The sequence below is a fragment of the Budorcas taxicolor genome, chromosome 15, assembly GCF_023091745.1.
Source record: "Budorcas taxicolor isolate Tak-1 chromosome 15, Takin1.1, whole genome shotgun sequence".
Lineage (NCBI taxonomy): Eukaryota > Metazoa > Chordata > Mammalia > Artiodactyla > Bovidae > Budorcas > Budorcas taxicolor.
The window spans coordinates 40,133,534-40,151,663 of NC_068924.1; the positions used below are offsets into that span (position 1 = coordinate 40,133,534).

General features: G+C 48.4%; 1 protein-coding gene across 1 annotated transcript in view; it reads left to right on the forward strand.

Moving 5' to 3' along the window:
• The first annotated feature begins 12,210 nt into the window (after positions 1 to 12,210).
• The window catches only part of DKK3 (dickkopf WNT signaling pathway inhibitor 3), a 51,147-nt gene continuing 45,227 nt past the window's right edge, over positions 12,211 to 18,130 (forward strand). The window contains exons 1-2 of the mRNA XM_052652691.1: positions 12,211 to 12,333; positions 12,953 to 13,177. Coding sequence (XP_052508651.1) covers positions 12,965 to 13,177 — 213 coding nt within the window. The 5' untranslated portion in view covers positions 12,211 to 12,333; positions 12,953 to 12,964. The remainder of the gene's footprint in view (positions 12,334 to 12,952; positions 13,178 to 18,130) is intronic.

Consider the following 18,130-nt stretch of genomic DNA (forward strand, 5'->3'; position numbering starts at 1 on the left):
CAGCAATTCTTGAGGGCTCCAACCTCTCCACCAATACTTGTTATTTCTTATTCTTTTATTATAGCCATTCTGATGGGTATGAAGTCACTCTGATTAGCATTTCTCCAGGGACTAATGGTTCTAGGTGTAAGGTGTAAGCTGTTGAGTATCTTTTCATGTGTTTGTTAACCGTTTATCTTCTTTGGAGAAATGTCTGCTCAAGTCCTTTGTCCATTAATAAGTGTGGTTGTCTTTTTGCTTTCACATTTCAAGAGTTTTTTCCCTATTCCACATGCTAGACCTTTATCAGATACCATTTCTCACTTTCTTTGTGTCTGCTCAAATATTACCTTATCAAAAAAAAAAAAGATAAAAAACAAATAAAGAAAAAAAAATTTAAAAAAAATCAAATATTACCTTATCAGAGGTTTCTCCATAGCACATCTAAAATAGCAATTCTCCTCATTCTTCTCAGTCCTTGGCTTTATTTTATCACCTCCTAAAATGTAAAATATTCTGTGTGTGTGTGTGTGTGTCTGTGTGTGTGTGTGTCTGTGTAGGTTTGAAGGTCTCTCTGTCATCTGGGATGAAAACTCAACAAAGACAGATACTTTGCTGTGTTTTCCATCTCTATTCCCAGTTCCTCTTGTTGTAATTCAGTTGCTAAGTCGTGTCCAGCTCTTTGCGATCCTATAGACTGCAGGCTCCCCTGTCCTTCACTATCTCCTAGAGTTTGCTCAAACTCATGTCCATTGAGTCAGTGATGCTATCTAACCACCTCATCCTCTGCCACTCCCTTCTCCTTTTGTCTTCAATCTTTCCCAGCCTCAGGGTCTTCTCCAGCTCCTAGAGCAGAGGTTAGCATGTGGAAGCACCCAAGAGATAAATGGATGAGTGAATGAATGGGTGAATGAATGAGAAAAGATAGAGCAACCTCATGCTTTTGATGGGTAAAAACAGTATCTCATTGTAGTTTTACCAAATATGATTCTTAAAGCACAAGGTTTCTGGCCATCTAGCAGTTACATTTTAAGAGAATTGTTCAGCCCTGTCTGGCCCCATAAACAATCAGCTGTCTACACCAGGATTTATATAGCCATCAGTTCATAAACACAGACCACTCACCAGCCCCCACGTACCCTTACAGACTTGAGCCTGCACTGCTTCCCATAACCTGTGGCAAGTACTGTATCCTATTCCGTTTCTAATTTGCACACATTCTGTTGTCTACCTGTTTCTGACCTCACCTTACCTTGGCTGTGACACTCAACACTGTTCTTTTCAGGTTGGCTCTTCAGTTATCAGTTGTGTTCTATAAACATCATTCTTTGTCCCTCTGGGTTTCAATGGTCCATTTCCTTGAGCAAATCTTTCACCCATTTCTCCTTTCTTGGTTCTTAATTTGAACCCCATCAAGAATGTTTGCTGATAGCTGTTGGCAGAAAATAGAATGAAAAATTTGGAAAGCACTTCAGTTCCCCTTTTGACTTTATCTACAGTTGTGCTCTCTCTTTTACCTGGGCTGGAGTGCTACCAGCAACACTGCCACCATCTTCTGATCTCTGGTGAAGCTCAGCATCTCCTCCAACAATTATGAATAGACATTTGAGAGGTTTGGTCCCCAGACAGATAGTATTAAGATCACCTAGAAAACTGTTAGAGACACAAAGCCCGGGGCCTCATCCGGGAGTCTAAGACCCACCGCCACTGCCTCCAGGCAATTCTGATGCTTGCTAAGGTTTAAGGACACCAGCCAAAAAGATGACAGGTGCTGTCCAGCAGCAATGGTCAGCCTCAGGGCCAGCAGGGTGAATTTCCAAAATGGTCCAGTCATACTGGCATGGGCCTGTTGCCTTGCAGAGACATTAAGTAAATAGACCCACTCCAAGCGTTTGCTTTAGATCAAGGAGTCAAGAGTGACCGTGACAGAGGGATAGAAGTGAGAAGACGGTTCTGTTCCAATCATAGAAAGTCTTTCCCTTGTTAACAATGGGACTTTGGACTTCGACTCTTGCTCACATGTCGTCAGGGGACTGGATGGAAATCATATTGCAGGAAGGGGTCTGCAGACCATGAGCGAGAAAAGAAAAAGAGTTTAAACGGTAGGCGCCTCAGCTGCAGGACCTAAGCGTGGACGGGAGCGTGTTCTGAGTACCGAGTGTGTACATTATGTGAACTTCTTCTGACCCAGCCACGCTGGCGGCACTGTGCACCGAGGCAGACAAAAGGTTTGCCTGCATAAACAGAGAAGCGCTGTCTGCACAAGACCCTCCACAACCCTTCGCGGTCTGAGCAAAACTGCTGTGGACACTCCCCTCACTCAGGCTTCCCTGGAGCCCCGGCTGAGTGTACACAAAGGGAGCTCTGTTCCCAGCTCGCTTTGCAAGAGCTTTGTTGGCTGGACCTGGCAATGACGTGGAAGTGATCATATCTTAATAGTTCATGCTCACTGATGCCTGCTAAGTGCTGGGCGCTTTGCTGAGTGCCTTAAGGAGCTGTTTCTTGTAAGGCTCTCATCAGTCCCATGAGGTCGATGCAGTGCCTGGCCTTTTATAGATGCAAAAAGTGGGGCTCAGAGTCTGAGAGAGGCTTGTCCCAGTCACCTGGCTGGAAAGTAACACAGAGTTGGGGTTGCTCCCAGGCTCCTTCTCTTTACAATGACACAGCAGTGCTTCTAGCAAAGGAGAAAGCAGTTTAAAGATGAGAAAACTAGGGTTTAGAAAGAGAAATTAGCTTATCCAAGATTATACATCTACAAGAAACTTCTCTGGGGGTCCAGTGGCTAAGAATCTGCCTGCCAATGCAGGGGACAAGAGTTTGATTCCTGGTTCGGGAAGATTCCACATGTCTCGGGGCAACTAAGCCCACGGTCCACAACTACTGAAGCCTGCGTGCCTAGAGTCAATGCTCCATAACAAGAGAAACCACCGCAGTGAGAAGCCCTCACTCCACAACTAGAGAGGAGCTCCCACTTGCTGCAGCTAGAAAATACCTGCGCAGCAACAAAGACACAGCCCAGCCTAAATAAATAATTATTTAAAAAATTCGTATTGAAAATAATAATAATAAATCTAGAAGGTAGCAAAACCATGACTGGAACACTTTCCCCCACACTACGGTGCCCCCACCTGGAACTTCTTTGTTTGATATTCCTGACCAGGGACAGTGTTTCCTGAGAGGTGTGCCTCCCTCTTGAGCTGCCCAAGGTTCCTGAGCACACGCTGCTGAGCGGTTCAAAGTCTGGATCCAGGGGTTCCACACACCTGTTTGAATCCCTGGCTTGGACCTTGGGCAAGTTAATTGCATATTTCCCTCCCCTCATTTTCTTTTAGCTTAGGTATAATTTGCATATATTAAATTCATAGATTTTAGTGGACAGTTCTACGAGTTTTGACAAAAGGATACTAACTTTGTGTGTCTGTTACCATCACCATCAAAGTATAGAATCCCCTGAAGGTCCCTGGGATCCTTTACAGTCAACACCTCCCTCCACCCCAGCCTAGTTGGTAGTCCCTGTAGTTTTGCTTTTTCTAGAACATCACGTAAATGGAAGCAGTGTATATAGCCTTTTGAGTCTGGCTCCTTTTTCACTAAGCATAATGCATTCGAGACGCACTTGTGTTGTTGTGTATGTGAGTATTTCATTCCTTTTTACTGCTGACCAGCGAAGATCTTAATGTAGCAAAAACCAACAGCAGCCACCCATTGGAAACACCAGGCTACACTGTTGAGCTTTTCACCTACTAAGTTTTGACTCATTATCTTCAAGGTGGCACATCAATTTTGAAGATGGTGATAGTGGGGGTGACTGGAAACCTGAACTGGATCACAGATGCACAAACACATCTCTTGGGGACTTCCCAGATTATCCCAGTGACAGCAGGTGTGGGCTAAAAGCCCTGTGGTTTGCACATGATGTGCCCATAAACTAGAGAGTCCTGGGATATTCACAACACGGCAGTTAGGGTAAAAGCCCAAATCTAAATTCAGCACTATCCAGCTCCAAGTCCAGCCACCTTTCCAGCAGCTTCCAGTCACGTCCAGGGGGAAGCAAGAGCTGCTGGCTATTGCACAGGTCAGGGGACAGGCTGATGGCATGAAAGGAGAGAACTTTGGTGAGACTTAACAGAAAATGAATTATCAGTGAGGACCATTGGGAATGTACCCTGAAGGACCCTCTCTCTTAAGTACTGAATCAGTATCTCCAAAGGACACTCAGGCATCTGTTCAGTTAAGTTCAGTCGCTCAGTCATGTCCGACTCTTTGCAACCCCATGAATCACAGCATGCCAGGCCTCCCCATCCATCATCAACTCCCAGAGTCTACCCAAACTCATGTCCATGGAGTCGGTGATGCCATCCAGCCATCTCATCCTCTGTCGTCCCCTTCTCCTCCTGTCCCCAATCCCTCCCAGCATCAGGGTCTTTTCCAGTGAGTCAACTCTTCGCATGAGGTGGCCAAAGTATTGGAGTTTCAGCTTCAACATCAGTCCTTCCAATGAACACCCAGGACTGATCTCCTTTAGGATGGACTGGTTGGATCTCCCTGCAGTCCAAGGAACTCTCAAGAGTCTTTTCCAACACCACAGTTCAAAAGCATCTATTCTTTGGCACTCAGCTTTCTTCACAGTCCAACTCTCACATCCATACATGACCACTGGAAAAACCATAGCCTTGACTAGACGGATCTTTGTTGGCAAAGTAATGTCTCTGCTTTTTAATATGCTATCTAGGTTGGTCATAACTTTCCTCCAAGGAGTAAACGTCTAAATTTCATGGCTGCAGTCACCATCTCCAGTGATTTTGGAGCTCAAAAAAATTGTTCAGCAAACTTCCCAGGTAATTCTATTACAGAGCCAGCACTGGACACTGCTCCAGGGAAGAAATAAGCACGCCATTCTGACCCAAAGCAGTGCAAAGAACTGGGTAGAAACACATCTATAGTCTTCCCCTATCCTTGCCTGATAAGATCAATTCTTTGCTCTTTCTCTTTTGTCACTGCCTCCACCAAAATTCTCTTAGTCCTTTGTCGTCCTCCTCTTCAGATACACATGCGAGAATATACAGAGCACATGAATCCACCTGCTAAATAGCAAAGTAAGACAACCAGGCTTGGGCTCACCCTTCCAGTATCAGTCCGAGGGCGACAGGCAGGAATGTGGCCCTCTGGGTCTCTTTTGTTCACTGACCCACGGAAACTTGGCACAGTATATGTTTTGGATATTCAGTAGCTGTTACTCATGGAAACCTTGAATCCACATGAACACTCTTTCCAAAGCCAGATGGAGTTTCCATTCAGAAAAATCTTGGCACCAATTTCTTCATAACAATCATAACTTACAGACAGGAACTGGGAAGCCTTGATAAAAACTGGTGACTGGCACTGTGGGTCAGAGTGGCTAGCAAAGAGGAGGAGACCCCTGGCTGACCGTTCCCTGTTCTGCTGGACCTGGTGGCCCTCTATTTCTTGGTCACGGACCTCCTCTAATGCAAATTTCCCTGATGCAGATTGTCTTGTTAAAATATAGGCGGCCCTACCCTAGACATTTAGGACAGTGAAACCTAGCTGGAACAAAAAAGGGAAATATATGAGAATCCCCAAACATCTCAGAGTCTAAGGGCTGCTGGGTTTCAAACTCATGAAAAATTAGAACCCAGAACCAGAATGACATCATGGGGTGAGGTTGCCCCTCTCCCCATCACCCCCTTTCTCACACTCATAGAATCTCATTTCTCTAAATATGTCTCGCCTTCAGTATCTCTCTCTGATTTTTTACTGCATTGGCTTTTATCCTCAAGCAGCTGAACAATGACACCTCCAGCCTTAAAATTCAGGTGGAAAACAGATGGGTTTCAGACAGGTATCCATCCTGATCCAATCAAAGCGGTGAGAGAGGTGGGTCATCCATGCAGATACCACGGGATTGCCCACTTCCCTAGAGATAATTGGACCGCGGTGGACTCCTCTCACCTCCTATGGATGTTCTGAAAAGAATCAAGTTCCCTTGTCTTTTTCTCTGTCTTACTGCTCTGATATTATCTGTTTACTTCTCTCTTTCTTTATATACTATAGATTCCTTGTGGGTGGGGACTCCAGTCCCTCACAGGCCCACATTCATTCAGGATTTCCTTATTGAGTGCAAACTCCCTACCTACTGCCTGCTGGACAGGACAGGAGGTGGTTGCAGAGCCCGGTATCCTGGACAATCTCACGAGGCCTGCATTCCAGCAAACCGCTACTAAATACTAAATAGTCATGCAGATACCTGATCTCTGAGCCAACCCTTCACATTTGTTTCCAGATTATGTTCAGTGTAGCCTGTCTATTAACAAGACGGAAGGGAAAGAAAAAGGGAAGTGTGGAATAAATCCTTCCTTGGTTTAATTAATTATTCTAAATGGTTGAAGTTTTAAAAATCAGGGTACGATAGTCACCTATCCAGATTGTGTGCCTCTAAGTTGTGGAAGTCTGAGGTTTCCTTGTTTGCAAACTCTACCCTGTCTTGGTGGTGGCAGTGAGTTGGGGGAGGGTTTGACAGATAAGCCCCATCCAGTCCCCAGGGTCATTACTTGAGTCCAGCTCCCCTTACCCTTGCATCCACTACAGAAGGAAAGCTTCCAAGCATTGGAACAGACAAAAGGGCCTTTTATGAAGAGAAAGACCTCTTCTGCTGGGTCTGGTGTGGACCCTCCCCTCCTCCCCTCTCACCTCATAGCAGTAGGGGCCACTGCTGGGCCTTGAGGAAGAGAGCATTCCTGCCAGGAACAGATCTAAGAAGTCTGTTTGGCTCTAAGAGGTTGTATTGCTTTGTTTTGTTTTCAAGGGGTGCAGGATAGAGGTGAGGGGCTGGGGTAGGGGTGCTTGCCTTTTAAGTTTTTGCTTATTTCAGTTTATTCACATGCTAAGTCACTTCAGTTGTGTTCAACTCTTTATGACCCCCATGGACTGTAGCCAGCCAGGCTCCCCGTCCATGGGATTCTCCAGAGAATAATACTGGAGTGGGCTGCCATGCCCTCCTCCCGGGGGTCTTCTTGACTCAGGGATCGAACTCACATCTCTCTTGCATTCTGCATTGACAGATGGGCTGTTTACCACTGAGTCACCAATTTATTCACAAACTATTTTAAATACAGTCTGCATATTAAATATTCTGTATATTTTAAACATACAGAGAATAATACAATAGACACACCCATATACCCACATGTTGTTCATCAACTACAGTCATTTGTCTTTGGACGCTTCTGCTTCAGAACTCCACGTTGCCACATTCTCTTACTTAAAGAAATAAAATGTTAGAAATGTACATTCCCCACCTCTTCCCCTAACTTCCACCTCAGAGGCAGCCTGCCCACTTCTGTTATTTTCCCCTTATTTGTAGCCTTCAAAAACAGTAGACAATTGTTTTGAGATTTTAAAATAAGCACAAAAAGCATTCTGTGCATCTTATTTTGAAAATTGCCACATTTGTCTTTCAAAATGTAACCACATTGTTGCCTAGAAATATTGGTCCATACCTTTAACTCTTGTTTAGTAGCTAAGTCCTGCCTGACTTTTGACTCCATGGACTGTAGCCCGCTAGCCCTCTGTAGCCGGCCCTCTGTCCACGGGATTCTCCAGGCAAGAATACTGCAGTGGGCTGCCATTTTCTTCTCTGTTGTTTGTAGAAATTTGTTCACCCATCCTTCTGCTAAAGACACTAAGAAGTGCTTTCAAGCACATGGCTATGAGCAGATGTCTGAGATAGCTACACTTGAAATTGTTGTGTGAGTGCTGATTTAGTATGTAATTTCCAGCAGGTGACAACCTCTCTGCTTCTGCTTCTTCAATCACAAAATGAGACCCCAGGAGAGAAAACGTGAGGACTTAGAAAAATTTTGAATGATAATTCTGAAGTGCTTCCAACACCCTGAAAGAAAGAAAACAATGTCCTTGATGGATATAGAGCTTAGACCAGGGATGTAAAAAAACTGTGGTGTTTTAGCAAGTTGATTACCCTAAGATGATCAATCTGGACGGCTCTGCCTGCTCTGTGTGCCCCTGGGCCTGTCTGTTCACAATGAACATCCAGACTGTGACCCTTTCTCAAGTCAGACCCCAAACCCAGAGGGCTCCCCCCACTCTTGTTCCTAAGCTTCTTGGAGCCCAGAATATACGCAGGTCTGGTTGGGACCCATCTCTGTGGCCACTCGCCTGCCCCGACCCTCCACCCCCTCCACCCCTCCACCTCCCACTCCACACACACACACCCACCCCCCTCACCCCCCACCCCCTATGCCCCACGAGTTTTCCTGCCTCAGGCTTGTGATAAGATTATATTACCAGGCTGGGCCCGGGGAGCACTTACATTTGAGGACTGTAGATTTTCTTAACTTTCCTTTCTTTTTTCCCCTTTATCTCTTCCTTTTTTGCTGCTTTCACTTAATAATGGCACTATTGATACATTCCTACATTTCAGGGTACAAAATTTAGACCTCATATGAGGAGATGCATAGTCCTTCACCTGTCACTTGAGGGCAGCTCAAATTTTTCTTTTTTTAAAAGTTGAGTCTAACAGTCAAGAACTCTAGAATTCAGGGCAAAAGACATAAGACAGAAGACAAGCCTTACTTGGAGAAAATTCTAGTCTCTTAAGTCAGCAACATAGAGGAATAGAAGACCATGATTTGTGTCGAGGCAGTCCGAGCGAGGTTTGGAAAAGAATTTCCAAACACAGAGTATTGCGGAAAGGAGTGAGTTTATTGAGAACAAAGAGCAGAGATAATGTGGGCACCGGAATCACAGCAGGCCAACACCTCTTGACAGGCCAGAGAGAGTCCACGGGGCACTGTTGGAATAGCAGCCCGGCTCAAGGGACAGCCGACTCTTTTCATGGGCAAGTAGCCAATCTTCATAGCCTCAAGACAAAGAAAATTCCTGCTGGAAGGTTGGCGTTAGGTGATTGGATAGGGTGCTATAGGGTAGGTACTGGGGTGGGCATTTTTGGCCTAATGCGGGGTCAGGAAGCTTGTTGGTGATGATCAAGGAGGGCTTTTGGCAATGGCTACAAAGGGTCTCAGTCAGTTCTGGAGGTGACCTTGGTTCTGGGCTCCACTGCAGTGGCCTCGGAGTAGGACTCCACAGTTTGCTCTGTAAATCTGCACAAGTCTTGTCTTGGCCCCAGAGTGTCTCCATTCTGCTTTCGTTTCTTCCTAGTGTATGTGCCTGGAGTGGCAAGGCGGGGGAGATTGTGTTCCAGGCTCTTTGCACAGGATGAACCACCCTGAGAGAGCTGATGAATAGCTGAGCCGGGGCTGCAGAGCAGGGGATACTGGGGGCGAACGGGCTTTCCCTGGATTTTTAGCAGGGCTTGATCCAAAGGCCCAGAAGTTGAAGAGAACATGGCTAGAAGCCACATCTTGGTGATATACAGTGATTTGAAGACATGTGCAAAGACAATCATGAGAAGGAGAGTTAAGAGCGCCAGCTTTTCAGTCAGTCACACTCGGGGTCCAGTTCCAGACCAAACTCTCACTTGCTGTCTGACTCTGGGCAGAGGGTCTGACTTCTCTGAGTCCCATCCCTCACTACAGATTTGGGGTGTGCACCATGCCTGATGCCAAGAAGGCCCCCACATGCTTTCTTCCTGATAGATACTCTGCGGTGGACTCGGCTGGATGAACATGCCAGAGAAGCCATGGTCTTTGTAGGGAGGAAAAAGTTTCTCCCCTACCCTCTTAGAGTCCCCAGCTGGGCCTAAGAATTAAACCGACAAAACAGAGTAACAGGAGAAAAACATCCACATTTTATTAAAATTTTACATGTAGGGATTTCCCTGGGGGTCCAGTGGTTAGGACTTGGTGCTTCCATCCCTGGCCGGTGAACTAAGACCGCACAGGCTGCGTGCCCCACTCCAAAAGTATTTTACATCTACCTGGGAGACTTCTCAGGAAAATGAATACCTGAGAAGGTACCTAGAGCAGAAAGCTTATATACTTTTTAGTCAAATAAATGATAGGTTTGTGAAGAGGTGACAAGGCCAAGGGTGTTGGGTTAGGGACAGTGAATTGTGGGGAAGTGACTGGGAGTGATATGGGGCAAATCTAAGATAAGGGTTATTTTAGTAAGTGTGTCTGTACAGATCCATTTTGGCATTGACTTCCTCTCTGGTGATAAGGATGTTCTCTCCCTGGTACATGGATGGCATCTCTCTCCTGAGAAATTCTATGGCCTATTTTTAGGTAGAAAAGGGCAGGTGCATCTGCTGTTTCTCAAGCACCTTCCATTCAAAATAGTCAGTGAGCCAAAGGGGCATATTTTGGGGTGGCATGTCCTGAATTCTCTCCTCTAAACACGTGTTTTCTAAGTGGTCACCTGCAGAAACTGCTTATCTCACGCTCCCAAGTCCTCTTATACCTCCTGACCAGGTTTATAGGAGAGGAGTTTGGCAACGAAGGGCGAAGGCTCTGGAGCCAGAGTCTTGCGTTCAAATGCCAGTTCAACCAATCACACAGGAGCTACATGACCTTAGGGAAGTTCCCTTATTTGTGAGATGGAATAAAAATAGCAGTACCAACCTCAGAGATTGTTTGAGAATTAAATGAGTTGATACTTGTTGCTGGCACATAGCAAGTTCTCTGTAGTGTTACTGCTTATATTGATATATCAATAGTAGCTGATAGAATGACCAGTCCATCCATTTCTTGTTGACCAAGTACAGAATATAACTGAAGCCCCGGTGACACAAAGGTGGGCAAATTGGTCCCTGCCTCCTAGGAGCTCCTGGGCCAGTGACCAGACCTATAGATCATGGCAAGTCAGGGCTTCCATGGGGAAGGACATGGCAGAGGGGAGGTGGGGTGTGGTGGTCCTAGAGGAGAAATGAGATGGAGCTGGGCCAGGTAACAAGAGGCTCTGAGTCTTGAAATATGGGTTGGAGTTAGTCTGGCTGAGGGGAGAAGGGAAGGCTGTCCAGACAGAAAAGGTAACAGGAAAAAACAGGAGGCAGTTTGACAAATAAAATACAGGTATTTTTCAAAAATTATGTGAGTGCTCTCTGTTCAGGGCCCTAAGGAGACCACTGTGAATAGACCAAGTTCTGTTCTCATTACAATAGCTGACCTTTATACCTCACTTCCCTGTGTGCGGTATCCTCGTTACCTGCAAGGTACCCTTACTACTTGTCAACTGAATTCAGAAAAACAAGAGAGCTGTGAGTTTTAGTTTTCCTTGGGGACCTATTGAGGATGACAGTCCATGAGACAGCCTCTCAGAAAGCTCTGTGGAACTGCTCCAAAGAGGTAAGGTGGAGGCGGGAAAGTCAGCATATCCATGATTCTGGCAAAGGGGATAAGTGCAACCAAGGCCACATCTCAATAAAACGTGGCTGGTAGTCGTGAGGAACACATGTGTTACTTCGTAGTTTTAGTGCTTTTCTAAGAATGGGATGATGCAAGAGTTCAGGTTCATAAATCTCCCTCCCGGAAATATCTTAACTATCTGAACGCCTGCTCTGCCATTTTCCCAGAGCACAGAATGCCTCAGCCGCCATCTCTGCCCTGAACTCCTTTCAGGATATGCTGAAGGTCAGCCACTTCAGGGGCCAGTGACTTCATTCCTATAGAACCAGATGGCAAGCAACATTTTTTTTTTTAAATTATCATACTCCAAACTCCGTTTTACATTTGGGCTAACTGGGGAGAGACAAATCTGATAACTTGGCCAGATCCTTAAAGTCCTAAGGAGCAGAGCTGGGGTTGACACCAGGGAGCCTGACTGCAGAGTCTGGTCTTAACCACTCTGCCGCCCTTAACGAGCTTGCTGACGTTCTCAGGACCTAGGACCTATTGCAGGAGCTACAGGTGGGTTTTCTCAGGTGGAGTAGGAGTCAACCATGGCAAAGGGATTATGACCAGTAGTTTGTGATGGGCCTTGAGTGCCAGCCTGCCAGGTGCAGAATAGCCTGGAAAAGGCAAGGTTGCGAGGGTTGGACACAGAAAGAACACCTCATGCAAAGTGTGGCAAGAATCTGGGCCAGAGATGACAATGCCGCCCTGGGATGCCGGGCGGCAACGGGATGCAGAGAAGGGGTCAGCTTCCTGCAGGGCCAGGCGCGCGGGCAGAGGAGGCCAGCCTGGGGTGGGAGGTCGCCGGCGCCGGGGCCGGCCAATGGCGGCGGGCTGGGCCGCAGTCCCTCCCTAGGGGCGGGGGCGGGCGGGGCGAGCGCTGCGGGCTCGCCGGGGGTACCAGCGTTGCCGCATCCCTGCCGAGCTCCTAGCGCCGGCGGTCCGCCCACCAGGCAGCTCCCGCAGCCTCGAGGCAGACCCCGGCGAGGCCTGGCAGGTCCAAACCACAGCGCAGCTCGGTCCAGTTGGGGTAGGTGAAGGGCGGCGGCGGGGAAGGGGGTGGCTCAGCTCGGTCCCTCCGGGGTGGGTGGAGGAGGACGGGGCGTCGGATTTGGTTCCAGCCCCGGGGGTGGGGGTGTTGAGTTCTCTGACCACTCAAGATGGGGGATCGAATAGGGGGCAGGGGGGAGGGGTGGGTAGGGTCGCCGCAGCACGGCTGCGCTCTGACTTGGTGGAGAAGGGAACTGGGCTCAAACCCGAGACCCAGGCGGGGTGGGGGAGCGGGGAGGGCGGGGGTAGGGCCATGGGGGGAGATGGGTGTAAGCGTAGGGGCCCCTGAGTTCTGTTGCTCGCAGGAGGGAGCTCTCCCTGGGGGCCGTAGCAGAGCGCGGCTTGTGCTCGAGTATGGGGGTGGGGGTACGGAGAGGATCCGGGCGCGGGGCTGCAGTGGGGGTGGGGGCGGGCTTCCCGGTCTGGGGATGCTGCGTCCTCCGGGGACTCAGTCTCCTCCGTTCTGGGGGTGGGTGCGGGGAAGCGGGGCGCAGGGGCCGGGCCAGGCTGTGAGAGCCGGAGGCGGCGGGGCGGGGCGGGGCGGCGGCGCGGGCGAGCGGGTGGTCGGCGCGCCTCTGACCGCATTCTGGGACTCGCAGGCGGCGGCGGAGATGCGGCGGCTCGGGGGCACCCTGCTCTGCCTGCTGCTGGCGGCGGCGGTCCCCACGGCCCCCGCGCCGGCTCCGACGGTGACTTCTGCCCCGATCGAGCCCGGCCCGGCTCTCAACTACCCGCAGGAGGAGGCCACTCTCAACGAGATGTTCCGCGAGGTTGAGGAACTGATGGAGGACACGCAGTACAAACTGCGCAGCGCGGTGGAGGAGGTGGGTGCGCCCGAGGGGCCTGCGCTCCGGGAAGCGCGAGGCGGGTGACAGTGGGGGCTGGCGAAGCAGTGCCCCAACCGCTGGCCAGGGTCCTCGGGTCCGCTAAGGGGTTGGGCACAGCCGGCAGCAGATTTCGAGTTATCTGGAGGCAGTGCGGGGGTGATCCCAAATCCCACCTGGTTCCTGCCAAAAGCTCTGGATCTGAGGCTGTCCACCCAGAGACACCGGCTGGACCCACCCATGGACAACTGGGGTCACCGCCTGCTTGCAGGCTGCCGGCCATCACCTTCCAGTTAACTTCAGGTGTGCAGTCGGCCTCATCCTGTTTTAAGCAGATGCTTGCAAGGCCCCTGGTATTCGAGCACTGTGATTTTGCAGAGGAGGCTCCAGGTATCTCAAGTCCTAGCTTGTCTGTTGGGCTTTGAGCTTGTGCCACTTCCCAAGAGACAATTAGGGTGCCATTCAGTTCAGTTGCTCAGTCATGTCCAATTCTTTGTGACCCCATAGACTGCAGCACGCCAGGCTCCCCTGCCAGTCACCAACTCCTGGAGCTCACTCAAACTCCTGTCCGTCGAGTGGGTGATGCCATCCAACCATCTCATCCTCTGTCGTCCCCTTCTCCATATGGGGACAAAAAGCCCTGAGCTGTGCTGGTAATCTGTCTGGACTTCCCCACATGCCATGTGGGGCAAAGAAGGAACCTGGAATCTCCATCAGTGTCAGTGGGTGCTGGGTGAGAGGAGCAGGGGCAAAGTGAAAGGCCACCCCTCACCTTGTTTCCAAGGGCCCTCCTCTGCCATTCACCATAGGGTGGCATTGGCCAAATCCCTTAACATCCTTTACCTCAATTTTCCATGAGAATTAAATCTGTGATATGTGTGGCACCTGGAGGATAATAGATGTGCATATATAGCAGCTGTTAGTTATCAGATACCAGACATCTTGGGAAAACTTGGCCTGTTTCTTGCTTCCGTCGCCTCCCGGGCCCAAACGCTGTGGATGGCATCCTCTGTGATCAGCACGCAGGCACTGCCAGGGCTGCCTGGAGAGGAGGTGCGGATGGCCCAGCTCGCCCAGCCAGGTGGCTCTGCTGCCTGGGGTGGGTGGGCGTGGCCCCTGTTGGGCCTGACTCTGGCTGCAGCCTGTCTTTGGAGAGAAGCCAACCAGCCCAGAGAAGGAGTCAGTGAGAGATCAGATGTCTAGGCTGGTAGATCAGGTGCCTCCATGTCCCTGCTTCTCCACACTACATTTGGGCAAAGCCTCCAAAGCTGGCTCTGGTCTACCAGGCGAGGTGGCTTTTTCTTCCCACACCTGCTTAGTCTGGGGATCGCTCCCCTTCCTTCCCAGAACAGTCAGCCTGGTGGGCCCTGGGTGAAGGAGACACTGGGTTGGAAGGTGGTTGCCTGGGTAGCTGTACCTGAACATCCACTGGACAGGCCGGATTCCAAATATAGACTTTGTTTCCTGTGAAAGCAAGAGAATCCTGACACGAAACAATGAAAGGGGCAGGGGTGTGAAGGCCCCAGTGAATTTTAACTCTGCACCTTCACTGATTAAACTGAACATGTGATCCTTGGTTCCAGAGCAAGTCATCTGCTTCCCTTCACTGGGTTCTAGGACTTTCCCTCCTGCCCACGGCTTCCCGTTGAGACTCATCAGGTCACCTCCCCGTTTTTATTCAAGTGTGAACTTGACCACACAGTGCGGTCCTCTGCTGGTAGCTCCTGCTGAGGGGGCCGAGGGGACCTGTTCAGTCTTTTCATTGGTCAGAGCCGTTCGGGGCCCAGCCTCTGGTGAGGGGCCGAGGGGGCCTGCTCGGTCTTTTCATTGGTCAGAGCCGTTCGGGGCCCCACAGTCCAGGGTACTGGTGCTCACTCCATGGGAGTTGGCCACGTTGCCTTTGCTTGGGCCCCAGCCTTCCTGCTCCAGACATGGCTCTGCCTGAGTTCTGCAGTCTGCTACCCAGGGAGACATTGGCTGCTGCGCCCACCCGACTCAGTGGGAGCCAACCTTTCTTATCTCATTCCAGCTCTGCCACATATGAGTGATGGGATCCAGGCTCCAAACTGGAGGAAGTGTCCACCTCTGGAGTGAAGGGGAGAATTAAATGAAAGGATGCAAGTAAAGCATGCGATCTGGTTGTCAAAAATGGGGTTAGGTAGGGACTTCTCTGGTGGTCTAGTGGCTTTCACTGCTGTGACCCTGGCTTCAATCCCTGATTGGGGAACTAAGATCCCACAAGGCACGCAGTGCAGCCAAAATATAAAATGGGGTTAAGTAAAATTGGTGCAATATAAGTTGCCCCCTCATGTCGCTGTTGTAAGGACTATGAGAAATTGTTGATTCTCAATAAATAATGGCTCTCACTGGCACTAATGGAAAAGAACCTGCTTGCCAGTGGAGGAGATATGAGACCCATGCTCGATCCCTAGGTCAGGAAGACCCCCTGGAGAAGGGTATGGCAACCCACTCCGGTATTCTCGCCTGGAGTGTCCCATGGACGGAGGAGCCTGGTGTGGGCTACAGCACATAGGGTGGCAGAGTTGGACACGACTGAAGCGACTTAACACACAAACACACTCATTGTCATCATATTAATAGCACTAGTATGAGTGATAACGAAAGAACCACCAGTGTCTGATATATAATAGAATCACAATGGATTAGGGCTATTTGTATTAATTTTTAAAAAGAGATCGCCAGAAAGCCCCTTAAATCTCATAAACACAAGATAATTGCTATTTACTTAGGTCCCAGTAAAGAACAGAAAAGGACCTGCGGCCAGATGCATTAATTGTTTACATAGTTGCACCATGAATCTGCTTTCAAGTAACTTCCTGACATTTAAAATATTCCAGCTGACTTCAAGCTGCTGATTTCTCCTAAGGGAAAAAAGAACTCTGGTTATAGGATCATTATGGCGAGGAAGCAAATCTTCAAATGGTTCAGTCTGGGCTGTTTATTACTGATAAACATATTTTGAGGATAAAGCCACTCCCTAGCCCTTCATTACCACATCTGTAATTGGCATATTTTACAATAGAATGTTCTTATCAACTCATTATTCCTAGGAAGAATGCCAACACCAAGCCTGAATTTCTCTCTCCAGTTTTTCTTACTCTGTTCCTTTAACAAACACAGAGTTAGCAATTTGTGAGTGCCATGTTAAATAATATTCACATTCCTCCTCTATGAAACAAGTCCTGTTGCTTCAGGCTTAAATTTCTCTTGCTAGCAGCAGTAATAGTTGTGGCTGAAATTTCCATTGTAAGCTGTACTTTTAGTTTGTGGTGCCATGAAAGAGCTTTAGCTCATTCTGTTGGAATAACCACTGGTTGAGGGGGAAATGGCTTTATATAAAGACTATCTGCTCAGCCCAGAGCAAATTCTGATTTTGGTACCTTGTCAATTATATGTAAGCCAAACTGGAGGAGTCTGATTCCTATAGGAATTGTAAAAGCACTAATGTTCTATTCTCCTTCTGGATTTAGTCCCTCTAGCATCCCCAGACTCCTCTTCATTCCCAGCTGTTCCTCTTCTATCACTAAACAGACCAGGATCTCTCCCTTAAAACAAATTTATAAAGCCTTTTCCTTTGTCTTAAGTCTCGTCTCTTAACTTCATCCGTTTCTCCTCTATTTTATTAGCAAACCCTTCGAACATATGTTATCTACTTCTGCCTTTTCCACCCCTACCCAGACATCCGCTGGCAAACTCGCTTCTTCTAAAATTGCTTTCTTTATTATACCTTTGCAGAATGGCAGATACTGGATCAAGTTCTTGGATTTCATGAGCTTTAATTCTTACATTTGTCCAATAAAGTAGAATCATCATCATTTTACAAACAGGAAAGCTGAGGTTTAGAGATATTGGGTTGACCAAAAAGATCGTTTGGGTCTCTCTGTAAGATGTTACACATGAGCCACCCCAGTATTTGGTATCTTGCCGAAGTTCACGTGGCTGCTTTGTGGCCGAGCTGGGACTTGACCTCATGTTCCCTGACTCCAGAATCTGAGTACTTTCTACTTTGTTGTCTTCGGATGCTGCTGGGGGCAACTTCTTGCCAAATCTAGTGGCGAGCTCTCAGAAGCCTGAGTTCTTCTAGATTTATTTGGAGGCCCCTCCAAATAGAAGGCCCTCCCCAGATATAACTTCTGACTCTCAGCCTGCTTCTAGCTAGTTCTCTGACTCTATTCTTTTCCTTCTCTCGGTTCTGTATTATGTCCCAGTTAGTCTTCAGAACTTGCTGCAGCTTCCCATTGCTTGGTGCAGAGGTTCTTACCTGGGGGTGAATACAGGGGAGGGAATATCTCAGAATCATCTGGAAAACTCATTGTTTTGTGGGGTGCCCCCTCCAGAAAATTTAATTTGGCAGCTCCAGATATGTAGATATTTTTTAAAGCATTGGGCATGACTCTGAGGTACCCTACTGGTTGAGAACTAGGCTATCACCATCTGCTTTAGAACTACACCCTGGATCCATCTGCCAGTCTGTCTCTACTTCATCATCCATCATTTTATCCATTTGGGGTCCAGCATGGACCCCTTGCCCTAGCCCATGACACTCCATTCTCATCCAGGCTGCCACCATTTTGCCTCCTTTATGCTCCTCTCTATCCAGCTCATATCTGTCCTTTGAGAACAGCCCAATCATGGCTCGCCTCCACCTGGAAGCCTTTTTCCTCTCTTCTTTGGACCTGACTGACTTCTAGAGACTTTCGTAATCATCCTCAAACTAGCTTGTGTGAGGATGCCCTGTCTCCACAGTAAAAGCACAAGCAGAATCTTACACTAGGAAAAACACATAATTTGGGGTCAGACCGAGCTGAGTTCTAATCTAAGTTTTGCCACCTACTAAGAATGTGATGACCTTAGACATTCCTCCACTTCGGTCAACCTCATTTTCTTCATCTGCAAATGAGGTGAATAATACTTCCTCACAGAGTTGCTGTG